General features: G+C 33.6%; 1 protein-coding gene across 1 annotated transcript in view; it reads left to right on the top strand.

Annotated features, from left to right (window-relative positions):
- Septin1 (Septin 1) overlaps nucleotides 1-14,412 on the top strand; it is a 34,714-nt gene that overhangs the window by 15,470 nt on the left and 4,832 nt on the right. Inside the window, exons 5-7 of the mRNA XM_035370993.2 lie at nucleotides 2,733-2,985; nucleotides 7,491-7,592; nucleotides 7,696-7,841. Coding sequence (XP_035226884.1) covers nucleotides 2,733-2,985; nucleotides 7,491-7,592; nucleotides 7,696-7,841 — 501 coding nt within the window. The remainder of the gene's footprint in view (nucleotides 1-2,732; nucleotides 2,986-7,490; nucleotides 7,593-7,695; nucleotides 7,842-14,412) is intronic.

Genomic DNA, 14,412 nt, shown 5'->3' with positions numbered 1-14,412 from the left:
TGGTCGTATGGTTTTGGAGGGCTGACCTGACAATATGGCTGGCCTCTTCGCCATTAGTGATGAGAGGGTATTGAGATTCTGCATGTTTTCAGTATGACTCTCAGCAATCCATTGATTCCATATTCGCATGACAGTGGTTGGATGTCGACCAGTGCGACCAGCAATTTCATGGAACAATAATCTACACTTTCGGATAGGCAACGATCCTGCCTCTATCAAATTTTGAAACTTGCTGGTACCCTCGTCTTACTCGAGGCATAACACAATATTCTGAGCAAATTCTAACCTTACAAAGCACTTTCCAAGTGAGAAATCCACTACACAACTTTTATATAGTGCTTTAGATGTTGTTTCTTCCTCCTGCGTCATCTAAATGCACTGAAATACTAATCATTTGTATATTCCAAGTTTTTCCCTTTTTTGTGATTTTGACATTCATCAGATCATTCTTTCCTATTGTTGCTATTTCAATTGCCAATAGTGTATGATGGACCATGGCTTTATTGTTCAAGTATGTTACTTAAAAAGATTAGAACTGATGTCAGGATTTGCAATGTACAGATTCCCTTTTGTTAAACTCAGCCACTTTATAAACTCAAATGTATTTGGAATGGAAGTTATTTTAATAAGTCACAGGTAATATATTTTAAATTTAATCAAAACTTGACAATTTAAAAGAAATGCATTGTCAGTCAGAAGTGTGAAGTATTTGTCTTTTAGATTTAATAGAAGAACTCGGCTATTTAAAACAAATGTGTTATAATTGCCCATAGATACTTATGTATTATCCTGTCAACTATGAAACTTCCTCCAAGTAGTGCCATTTAGTGCCAGTTATTGATCACAGCATCTGCATTTTCCTTTGATTAGTCTCAACTGATTCTTAATAACCTACATTTTATTTTTATGAACAAAGATATAAATTAACTGGTATTGTTATAATTTTCCTTGCATTTTGAAAAAAAAAGTTTGAGGCTTGTAGAATCATATTTGTGACTGCATTCCAGTTTATTTACAGTAATAGATTAAAACAATCACCTGCAGTCATTTTGCACACATAGCCTTCTAAACAGAGCTTCTGATAAAATTGGAGGGCTAATGAAATAGTAGAAATCAATGAAAGCTTTTTCGAAAAGCCAAAAACGAAATGGGTCAAATATTTCCACAGCACTGGCTATTTGATGGATTTTGCACAGATTTACGAGTGTTTTATTGTAAAGGTTGCAAACAGAAGCACAGCTGAGAATTCTGCAGGAATGGCTGGCATAACTTCAGCAGTATTTACACTACCTGGATTTATTAAAAACGTGTTTTTTTTCATGGTTTGTTGGTAGCCAAACTTCACAGTTGATGGGATAATATTTAAGTACCTGTTTTTATCTTCAATATGACAGTGCCGTTTTACAAAGAAAGATATTTAATTTTCCTTCAGATTTAATATGTGTTGTTGATTAATAAAGTAAGCAATTTAAAAATAACAACTTTCTCTCTGTTATCATTAATTACTAACTGGATGCAGGGAATTGCATTACCTGGATTTATTAAAAACATGCTTCTTTTTAAATTAAATAATTATTTTAGGTGGCTGCTTGTGCTATCAGTTAATATTACAGTGATCAAAAACTATTAAATTATGTATAGTTACTTCTAGTGATGATAGCTTTTTTTTTTTTTTTCTATGACTGTAATTTATTTTATGTGAATATAGAATTAAAAGGTAGTACAAAGTCTTTAATCCAGATGTCCATAATCCGGACCTCAAAACTACAAACTTTCTGCGCATAATACGCATGCGTTTAATGTATAACGGACGGTATAAGCTAGGCTAAAATTATCTAATTATCTATTTCAGTAAATGTTGCAGATTGCATTGTTCCTTAATCTTCTAATTGGATCCGGCTTATTACTTTTTGCAGACTGTTAGAGCAATTTTATAAAAAGTAAGCTTGAACTTTCGATTATGTCAAAAAGAATTTCCGATTCTGGAGCTGCCAAAGGAATCTACAATGTGAAAGCATGTTTCGATGTCCATCAAACAAAAAGTGGAATTGCTGCAAAAATGGATAAAGGCATATCCTTTGTTTCTCTAACCATTCCGAAATCTGTTTATCAATTTCATGCTGCTCTGCCGGGGGGGGGGGGCAGCGTCGCATCGCGCAATGAACTGGAAGTTGATCTGTCAGCACTATCCTCATCTTCAGGGCAGATGTTTTTATTTTATTCGGCTTATAATTCCTTACTAAATGTAGTATTTCATCTCGATGTACTCCATCTTTGATATGATTTAAATCGAATTCCTCGTTGTTATAAATATCACAAATACACATCAAATAGTTTTCTGGTTGCAATTTTCTAAATTCGACTATGCGTAATGTATGCTTTACGCATGCGAGCGTTGAAAGAAATGTTTAATAAAGTAAGCAAATAAATATTAAGCTTTTTTTTATAAATTTTGATACCCTTTAGATCATAATTGCTCTTTATTTCATAAATTACAGTTTCATATTTTTAATTTTATAATTTCTGCATGCCACCTTATCAGATTTAAATTGATGATCTATAATCCGAAAAAACCCCTAATCCGGAATCGGCGAATTCCCGACGAGTCCGGATTAAAGACTTTGTACTGTATTATTATTTGAATATTCTAACAGTAAGTTATTTATTTTAATAATAAAGGAAAAACTGACTATAATAACAAAAACTTTATTTTGTTATTATTACCATTTTAGCTTTAAACTGATTATCCAATACATAGATGATCAGTTTGAAAGATTTCTTAGAGATGAAAGTGGTTTGAATCGTCGAAACATCAATGATAGTCGGGTACATTGTTGTTTTTACTTTATATCTCCATATGGACATGGCTTGAAACCCCTAGATATTGAATTCATGAGGCAACTGCATGGTAAAGTTAATATTGTTCCGGTTATAGCAAAAGCTGATGCCTTAACCAAGAAAGAAGTTATGCAACTGAAGAAAAGGGTATGTTTTTCTTTTTTAGATTTGAAAAATTTTATTTGTATCTATTTGCACAATCAGACATAGTGAAATACTCATGCACGTATCTAATACTGTTGCTGTACAAAATATGTAAAGTGTACCTAACTAGAATAAAATCTGAACAAAAGACTGATATGGATTTTCAATATCCAGAGAATTTAAATGATATAGACACACACTGTGGAAAGAAAGATCTAATGAAAATAAACTAGTATTTAATGGTAACTCCCACAATTAAATGACTACATACAAAACAAAAACAAAAAAAAAAAAAAAATCCTCTAAACTCATTTAGAAACTGTGAGATAAGAAGGGAAGTTTAACTAAATTAAAATATATATACAATACAAAGTCCAAAATCCGGATGTCCATTCTCCGGAATGATCTAAAATCCAACCTCAAAGCAACCTTGGCAACTAAAATCAATTTTGGCAACCTCAAAGCCCCAAACATTTTTTTTTGGTATGCTTTACGCGTGCGCATTTGATTTTTCCTTCCATAATAAAATGTGTGGAGATTTTCATTTAAAAATTCCAATTCTTAATGTCACATAAGCACTAAATAAAATACCTCGTTATGAAAAACCAATCATGTAAGCATAAATGTGTGGGATTACTAATTTAGCTCCGTAACTGAGTATCTGCTTGGCATACATCTCAAACCGAAACATTCACCTATTTTATATCCCTGACGCCGACCTGGCGAGTCATTATTTATTATATTTTTCTTTCATCACCACATGTTTATGAATACATTACAGCTTCAGTAATAACTCATGCAGTGATGTGTAAACTTTTTTTATATTAGGAATTGAATAACAAGAGTATGGCAACCTTTTATGCCAACATTATGCTTGGCGATGATTATAGATTTTTAAATGCTCTAAGAAACGTTGATAAGGAAAAATTAAACAAAAATTTCTTTTCATATGCTAAAAATATATTTTGTTAATGAAACTCATAGGCCCAGAGATTACATTTAGTGCTTTTTAGTTAAGGTAACTGATATGTTATTCACCATAAACCCAGCAGCAGCGGCAGAATATGGCCGCACCGAACGGCAGAATTTAGGGAAGACAAAATTTGGGGAAGCACTGAGTGGCAAAATTAAGGAGGAGAAGTTTTTTATAATTTAGTGAAAGCACTGGGATCCAAAGTTTAGGCGCAGCGAAAATTTTGAACTTAGGAAGGCGCTTTGTAGCAGAATTTAGGACCCGCAGATACTGCATCAGGCGATATCTAGCACCAGCCCTAGATGAAGTATATGTGGGCGTTTATTTATTCAGGACTCAGATTAGTTTTAAGCATGTGTAAGAAATAAGCGTAGGTTTAGTAAATAACTAAACTAATACAAGGCTTAATTCAGTGCGCAATAGGAGCAAGACAAAATTTAGTGGAAAAACTTTCCTTTCATCGCCAATCTTGTGATACACAGCCAGTAATGTACAACGAACACTACAGTCAAAAGTTGTTAATTCGGACACCCATCCATAATCCAGAATGATCTATAATCCGGACCTCAAAGCTAAAAACTTTCTGTGCATAGGCGTTTACGAGTGCGTGTAAGATCTTTACAACTGCGCATGTGCGTGTGCGCAAGCACAGAATACGTTTTCGCGTGCACGTTTAATGTATAACGGATGGTATAAGCTAAAATTATCTAATTATCTATTTCAGTTAATGTTGATGATTGCGTTGTTCCTTAATCTTCGAATTGGATGCGGCTTATTATTTTTTGCAGACTGTAAGAGCAATTTTATAAAACTTGAACTTTTGATTATGTCAAATAGAATTTCCGATGCTGGAGCTTCCAAAGGATCTACAAAACGAAAGTATGTTTCGATGTCCGTCAAACAAAAAGTGGAATTGCTGCAAAAAATGGATAAAGACATGAAGAAGGTGACAGAGAGGTTAGTGAAAACGAAAAAATTTTGATTGACAAGTTAGTCGGTATTCTCGGCACAGCAATTACGGGACTTGAACAGCGGAACTTTGTAACTGAACAAGAAATTATGTCTGTTTATAGAATTAAAGAGAAAGTATTATCACATAAAGCGAAGCAACTTAAACAACTTACATTGAAAGAAATGTTTAATAAAGTAAACAAATAAATATTAAGCTTTTTTTTTTTTTTTTTTTTTTTTGTAAATTTTGATACCCTTTAGATCATAATTGTTCTTTATTTCATAAATTACGGTTTCATATTTTTAATTTTAGAATTTCTGCATGCCATCTAACGATATTTAAACTGTTGATCTATAATCTGGAATCTCCGAAGTCCCGACGAGTCCGGATTAACGACTTTTCATTGTATTAAGCTAGGCTAAAATTATCTTTACTAATTCTAAGCACACTGCACTGCTCCTTAATCTTCTAATTTGATTCAGCTTATTATTTTTTTTTATATCCAGCTTATTATTAGATGGATTTTATAAAAATTAAGCTTGAACTTTCGATTATGTCGAAAATAGTTTCCAAGTTTGGAGCTACCAAAGGATCTACAAAGCGAAAGCATGTTTTGATGTCCATTAAACAAAAAGTGGAATTACTGCAAAAAATGGATAAAGGTATATCCGTCTCGAAACTATGCGAGGAGTATGCCATTGGAAAGTCAACTGTATATGACATAATAAAAAAGAAAAAGGAACTTTTTGAATTTTTTGTGGATTCCGTTACACTTGCAGTGAATAACAGAAAATGTGTTCATTATGCTAAAAGTGATGATTCAGTGGGTCAGACAGCATCGTAGCGAGAGCGGGCCAATGACGGGTCCAATGTTAATGGCTCAAGCCAAAATATTTCATTTGGAAATCAACTTAAACACTGAGTGCACATATTCAACAGGTTGGTTAACCAAATTTAAAAATTGTCATGGTATAAGATAATTAAAAATTTCAGGTGAAAAAGGCTTCAGCTGATACTGAAGCTCTTGAACAATTTGCAGGTGAGTTCATTGAACTCATTGCTATTGAACAATTATCTCCGGTACAAATTTACAACGCTGATGAAACTGGTCTTTTCTGGCAATATGTATCGCGAAATACCTTGGCAATCTCTACAGAAAAGGCTCCAACTGGTGTCAAAGATTCCAAAGCGAGATTAGCAATTTTAGCATGCACAAATGCTGCTGGAACGCACAAGTGCAAACTTTTCGTAATCGGAAAACATGCTCGACCTTGAGCATTTAAAGGGGTAAGGATTTTCCCTGTTATATATTGCGCAAATAAAAGAGCATGGAGCATCGTTAATGAATGATTGCTTTGAAAATCATTTTATACCTGAGGCTCGGCAACATTTGAATTTGGTTGGTTTACCTGATGACTCAAAAATAGTCTTGATTGTAGACAACTTTTCAGCTCATACTTCAGTTAAAGTTTTAGTGAAAGATAATGTATCCGTATTATTCTTCCCTCCAAATTGTACATCTGTCATTCAGCCTAAGGATATCGGAATAGTGCATATAAGATGATATAATAAAAGTTTTTCATTCCGATGACAATGCCCCAATCATCAATCAATTAACGAATGGCAAAATCTGTAGTATGGTTCTAGATCCAGAAAGTACCGCTACCGATAGTGAAGAAAGTGACAGAGAGGTTATTGAAAACGAAAAAATTTCGATTGACAAGTTAGTTGGTATTCTTGACACAGCAATTACAGGACTTGTAACTGAACAAGAAATTATGTCTGTTTATAGAATTAAAGAGAAAGTATAAGAACAAAAAACAAAGCAACTTAAACAACTTGCATTGAAAGAAATGTTTAATAAAGTAAACAAATAAATTTTAAGCTTTTTTTTTAAAATTTGATACTCTTTAGATCATAATTGCTCTTTATTTCATAAATTACGCTTTCATATTTTTAATTGTATAATTTCTGTATGCTATTTTACCAGATTTAATTGATGATCTATAGTCCGGAAAAATCCCAAATCCAGAATCACTGAAGTCCCGTCGAATCCGGATTTAGGATTTTGTACTGTATGTATATTTTTAAGATTTAAAATATTAAACTTATAAAGCTATACTCTCTCTATCATTGTAAAATTTAGTTACTAAGATGGGACATGCAATGAAACCTTCCTCAGGCCATTGCCAGCAGTTCCAAATAGTTTTGATCTTCATGTGAAAATATGGCTTTAGAGAATATGACTATCGATGAAGTTCAGTACCATTACTTAATTGTATCCTCAGAAATACAAATCCTTTTAAAGATGATTGCTATGAGATGATTCATCAGTATATGTAATGAATTTTCGTTATAATATATAAAATGGGATACAAATACATTTTCCATTTTTTAATCTTCTGGAAACTTTTACAAATCATCTCTTCTTTATTGAGAAAATGCATTTATGCATGATAATTTTAATTAGTCTTGATATTTTGAACTATGTTATTGCTTAAATTTCAACCCAGTATGTCATCCTAGATTATCACTGTTTCCAAAATGTGCATGTAACTAAAACTTTTGTTCCTCCTTCCTTAGATAATGCATGAAATTGATGAACATGCCATTCGTATCTATCCTCTTCCTGATTGTGATTCAGATGAAGATGAAGATTACAAAGAACAAGTCAAACAACTGAAAGTAATTGCAATTATTTTATTTCTTGGGGGCATGTCTAAAGAGCTGTTCTGCTTAATTAATATATTTCAGCCATGTGCAAATAATTTTTTATTTGCAATATTAGGAAGCAGTTCCTTTTGCTGTGTCAGCTGCAATACCTACAATAGAAGTAAAAGGTCGTAAAGTTCGTGGACGTCTATATCCATGGGGTGTTGTAGAAATTGAGAATCCTGATCATTGTGATTTCATCAAACTGCGCACAATGCTTGTGTAAGTAAATTTTTATTTGTAATTCTTGTTTTCTGTTAGAGCTATAAAATTCTTTTAATTTCTTTTACAGAAGCATTAGATAGCTTCTGTCTGAAAATGAATTTGTAAAAAGTAGTAAGAAATGGAATAAAACATTTCTCTTCCACCAAGACATATTTTGCTGGATTTATTTTTAAATAAGTATATTCTATTGCTACAGTCATCAGGGGAAGGGGGTATATTCTAAATTCAGAACATTGACAATTGAAATTAGATCTGTGATTGTGAAAATATTTAATAGGGGTTCTTTAATTTCTGGAGTTTGAAAAAAGTCATCGAATCCAGTGAACTCACGAAATTGTTTATGATTTGCACAGTCATCTTGACCAAACACAAATTGATATAGTAACTTAACTGCCCTCTTTTTTTTTTTTTTTTTTTTTTTTTTTTTTTTTTTTTTGAATACTTTTAAAGATTTAGCTATATGTAGATTGTCATTTAGAGCTACCAGTCTCATGATTTAAATATTTCTAAGAACACAATATAGATGTAAAAACAAATTTCAAGATTACAAATGAAGAACAGATTAATACAGTAAAACTAAAAAGCAGTTTTGTTTTAAAAACAAAGTTCTGTTGTTAACGCAGTAAGAGTTCTGGTGGGTAAAAATAGTTTGACTTCATCAAAATTTAACTCAAAAGATTCAATCAGTTCATAAGCGATAATCAAGATGAAATAGCAGCTTACCTTAACTGAAAGCTTTATTGAGGCCTGGCCAAGCTACCATGTAAGCTTGCCATCTAGGTGATTTCTACAGAAATACATTTAAGTGTCTAAATTACTTAATTTAGCTATTAGTGGAGTTACATTAACGCTTTACCGACCGCTAGCGGTTCAACAGCATACGCACGTCCGACCGGCCGCTCAGCCACAGATTCTTCATGTTCTAAATAACTGTCAGAACAATCTAATAAATCATCTAAATAAAACTCTCCAGTACCATTTTTTTCGCTCATCATGAACGGTAATGTTTTTTTAAAAACAGTGTGAAAATGTGGGAGTTTATGAAGCGATGCACTTAAAGCAAGTGAGAAATACTAATAATAAAATGCAGATGATATAGCAAATGGGAGTTGTTTATCGCCATGGCCTACCGATTGATAGTCTATTTTTAGGTAGCCCCGAGAAAAAGGCCGATTAATAGGCTATCGGTCAGCAGGTGTTGCCTAAAAATACCTGATTAATCGGCGATCGGTTGGTAGACGTTGGTGATGAAAAGCCGATTAATAGGCTACCGGTCGGTAATGTGTTTAGATGATTAGTTACAAATAAAAAATAAGAAAGTGCTGATTGAGAGGTTAATCAAAGTGCGCACACACCTCTTACTTCCTGCCATCCTTCTGCTTGCGAGACTGTCAATCTGTCGTGCTCCTGATACTCGGATACATGTAAGTCTGTATAACTTTTTGTGTGTTTGTATAGATGCTTACTTTCCTAGAACTCATCTTTTAAAATAATGTTGAAGTCTCTGTTTATGATTTTCTGAGACTCTTCAGTGCTGTTTAAGTGGCCTTTAAGGTTAAACTTCATTTTGGGAAAGAGATAGTCTGCCAATGCCAATTCAAGTTTTCAAGATCTTCCACAATTTTGAGAGCAGTGCTCATTAGCTGATTGGCTATCATTTCAAGAACAAGTAGCAATTTTTTAATGACAGTTATCAAACTTTTTCATTGTTCTCATCCATTGAAGATTGCAAAAGACAAGTACTTCTGTTTTTATCATCATTTTTGTAAAATTTTAAAAATTAGAAAAAAACTCTGTAAAAAAGCAATAAGCTTAATAATTTATAAAAGGATAATAATTATAGAATAAACATTCTTAATAATTTATGCCTAGAGACAGAGCTATGTTATGAATTTTTTATGCTAATATAAATGTTACATTATAAAGTTCTCACAGATTATCTAAGCTAAATTTGTAATTAAACATACTGAAGCACTGTAGGCAAAAGCTTTCTATGTGCTTGATTATACCTAGTGATAGAAGCAAAGTGGTGGACTATGTTTCAGCAACACGGAGATTTGTAAGAAGAAAGTGAATATTTCAATATGGATATTACTTGTAGATTAAGAACAGTGAAGCTGTGATTCAGCTTTGTTACTACTACTTGTTTTGGTTTTCAAATTTATCTTTATTATTGGCTAAAAGGTTTGAGTTTCGGTATTACGTAAGCAGGTGCATCATTAGTGTTAAGTATGGATCATCATGATAAAGATTAATTTTTAAATGATGCAATTCAAAACAATTTTTTATAAGCATATTAATACTTTTAGAGCTGGAAAGGGAAAGTAACCAAATTGAAATTAAAGCTTTAATCCATAATATAACCATAAGTATCTTATGGGACTATTACAGATTAAAGTTTGAATTTTATTGTACTTATTCCTTGTGTGTATATGTTACTGTGGTGTATGCCCAAACTATTTTCCATATATCCTTATTTCTGACTTACATTGGCTTACACTTGAATATGTCAGAGATTTGCATTTTGTCCTCTGTATTTCGGGTGCGATCTGTCTTACTGAGAGGAGTAACCAATCCCGGTGAGAAGAGTTGTTTGTAACTTTTTAGAGGCTTTCAACTGCAGGACATGTGGCTGTAGATTCTAACGTAAGGAGGGCTACTTGATATTACTTGCCTTCTTAATAATGACAGTAGTTGTGCATGGATAAATGTTCATTTAGTTTTAAATTTATCCGATAACAAACTTTTTTTTTTACTTTTGCTTTTATACCGTATGTCAAAATACAAAAAAGCTTAAGTAACAATAAACTTTAGAACTTAAAAAGTACATTCTAAATGAGAAAAGAAAATAATACCAAAAAGAAAACCTTATTTAATTATGTAACTAAAATCCTATTTATTACAACTTGAACTTTTATGTCATTTTCAATTGCAGAAGAGTCCCTTGCTTTTACAACTAAGTTTAATTGTGGAACTCTTCCTTTCGCAGTGACAGCTTATATAGCCTTGCCCTCCACTTCTCGAATTAGCTACACCTGCTTCTCTCAGCGACATTTCTTGAGAAGAAATCTCATCTATAGAAAGTAACTTATCTTAACAAATTACGAACTGATTATGGGTATAAAGCTGCTTTGAAGGTGTCATTTTTATTTGCTAGTTTAAGAACGTCTGAGTCTTCTATTCCAACAACTGGCAACACATTTCAGCCATCTGTACGACCACGATCGACATCGGGGACTTCTGTTCGTACAATATCACCAATCTGAGCAGAAGGAAATTTCTTTTTTTTTTTTTTTTTTTTTTTTTTAAGTTCGTAAAATTTATGTTGCTTGCAAGTAGAAGATTCTCTTTTTCAGTTGATCTTTTTATAGAAATAAACTTGTGTTGTTCAGTCAGAGCTTGATATGAAGACGTAGTGGGTTGCAGGTCTTCTTCAGTATTTTCCTTTGGAATATGGTTTTCGGTGTGGCCACTGCACAAATTTTCTTCCAAAATATTAACAGTTTCTTCAAGCTTTCCTTTGGGTTCAAAAGTATTAGCAATTTCTTCGAGTTGTTCTTCGGTTTCAATATTTGTGATTTGTTCACCAGGCAAAAAAAAATTATGCTATGCCTCTTCTTGATTTAATGCCAAACATAGCTTCATAAGGACTTTGGTGTATTCCTTCACGACATGTAGTGTTCTTGGCAAATTGAACAAAGGGCAAACCATCGGACTATTTATTTGTATCGTAATCATTCATCCATGCAGTTAACATATTCTGTATATCCTGATTAGCCCTTTCAACTGAGGCTTTTGTTTGACTATGGCGAGGCTCTCCATGAACTATCTTAACATCATTCCACAAAGCGCATAGTTTGGATATGACTTGATTACTAAATTCCCTACTGTTATGTGAATGCAATATAGCTGGAGCACTAAATGTTAAAAATATTTGAAGAAGATGATACGTTACTTCTTCAGCTGTCTTAGTTTTCAATGGCCGTAGCTGGACAAACTTAGTTAAATGATCCTGATACACCATTATGAACTTATATTCGCCATCCCTGTGTGACTGCATGTCTATCAGATCAACTTTACATCTTGAGTTTAACTCAAAAACTGACCATTTTTTTCACAACAATACTTTTCTTAGGTGCACTCTGCTTTATTTGGCATTGTGTACATAAAATTTAGTACAACATTACAATTTCATATGTAATATTTTTGTATTTACCTTGCAAATTTTTAAGCATACATGTTCTTCCTCTGTGTGCTATTCTAGTGATAGTTTCAAATAGTATGCTGAACAATTCATCATTACTAACATAATATTGGATATTCGTTTCTCCTGGTTTTAAGGGTACAATTAATTTTTCTTCATCATTAGTTTTTAAAAACATCAAAACATTTTAATCATCTGTAATCTAAAGGTGTGCTGCACTTAGTTTTTGCAGAAATCACTTCAGAAAGTACTTTAGAGTACTTTTCTTGTGAAAAATAAAAACAATGGTCTTCTCATTTGCTCGCAATTAATGCATTTAACGTTTCAAAGAAAAGTTCAGGATTCACTGCAGTATTCATTCAATATAAATTAGGGTATTGGATAAACAAAAATTTAAGAAAATGTTGCGCATACCATCAAACCTAGCATAAAACTGACACTGTTCCAGAGTGTAACAAATACAGGCCACATAACTTCAAACGCAAGTGAACAAAGGATTTGGCGACAGACTGTCGCCCCTCTGTTGACCTCAACTTGTCTTTTCGACCTCTACCAGAGTATTTGTCAACTGGTGATGGTCCGAATGTTCAGGAACATAATGAAATATTCAGTCTTTCATTGATGTATTTGATATGTGTTGACATTCTCCAATTTCGGTGTTTCACAATAACATATATATATACACAGGTGTGCAAAACTTAAGCAACAGATGTTCTTTTTGCCATAACTACACGAGAAATCATCTGAGAGACATGAAATTCAGAATTAAGAGACAGCATTTTGTATTTAAATGATGATGAAAGCATAATGCCCTCCCCTTACTGCAATCCATCTCTCCATACCCAGCACCAGATTTTTCAACAGATCTTGAGATAAGAGTGCCCATTCCTCAATCAGCATCTGTTTCAGTTCTTGGGTGTTCCCTGGAGCATGTAATTGTGATGTAAGTCATCTCCCCAAAGCATCCCACATACGTTCTATGGGAAAAATCAGGGGAGTATGCTGGCCAATCCATTCAAGTGATATCTTCATTTTCCAGTAGCTTCTGAACAGCAGGAGTCCGGTGTGGCCGTACATTGTCTGCCAGTTCAGTACGTGGAGCTCTGTCTGCCAGTTCAGCATAATTCATCCCCGGAGAACTTCATGACTACCGTAATGGTCTCTTTCTGTGATGTTATTGGGATGAAATCGTGTCCCGACCATTCTACAAATCAACTGACTTTGAGAATCTTTTATGGCACTAAAATGACACTCATCCGTAAAGAGGACATGACTCCATTGATGAGATGTCTGGTTTTTGTGCTCCTTGCACCACTCTAAATGGTGGCAGCAATGGCCAACTTTCAAAGGGATGCAGCATTCAGGATGGTGGGCGAATAGGCCACCTTTGTGTAGTCGTCTGGACACTGTGAACCTTGACACTTGTCCCCTGTTGCTGTACACAGTTGCTGAGCTATGACACTTGCTGACTGGTTTCGGGCTCTTATCGCCTGGAGTACGATATCCACTGCAGTTGTTTTCTTGGCGTGGCTATCACCAACCTTTCTTACAACTGTACCTATGGTTTGGAAGCCTTTCCAAGCGTGCAAAACAACACTTTTGTTGATTTGGAACTCTTCAGCTACACTGATCACACTACGCCCCTCCTCCAGCTTCCTGACCACTTTTCCATGTGTGAAGTCATCCAGATAATTTCTTCCTAGCGATATTTTACAAAAGAACTCATTTGTACTTGCAGCGAATGTCTTTAATTGCGTCCTTTTACTGTAACTTTTGACTTTTATTGTAATCCATGAGTTGAGCAAGCCAACAGCACACATTTTGCTTACGCTCACATTGCCTGTGAGGTTTTGTTCCTGACATTTGCATGTGCATGACCTTTCTACTGAATTGCATATTCATTGTACTGATCGCAAGAACCCCTTTTCTTCAATTTCATGGCTGTCTGGTTAAATTTTACATTGTTGCTTAAGTTTTGCACACTAGTGTGTATATATAAATATGTGTGCAATAAATGCCAAATTATGTAAAAAACTGTACTTTCACTTTTGACTTCTGTTTGCTGAATTTGACGAACCATGTGATATCGTAATAGACTTTTCAATTTAAATGTAAAAAAAAATGTTGATAATTTTTTATTTACAAAGAAGTCGGGAAGATGCTGTATCATTTTTCCAGGAAAAAGATATATTACAGTCAAATATGCCTAAATGGCCGTGAAATGAAACTATATGTAAATGAAAGTATGTAGAGGTACAATGTGAAAAGTTGTTAACAAAAAAAAGAGCATTCAATCTGATAATTGGTGTCGGGGTTCCAGAATACCATTCCTAACAGCATTGTGTTTCATCAGCTGTTGGGCAA

The sequence above is a fragment of the Stegodyphus dumicola genome, chromosome 1 (assembly GCF_044657685.1).
Source record: "Stegodyphus dumicola isolate Sdum_Otavi_A_Nest chromosome 1, ASM4465768v1".
In the NCBI taxonomy this organism is placed as follows: Eukaryota; Metazoa; Arthropoda; class Arachnida; order Araneae; family Eresidae; genus Stegodyphus; species Stegodyphus dumicola.
The sequence above is the reverse complement of the archived record's forward strand: the minus strand, read 5'-3'. Positions and strand labels throughout refer to the sequence as shown.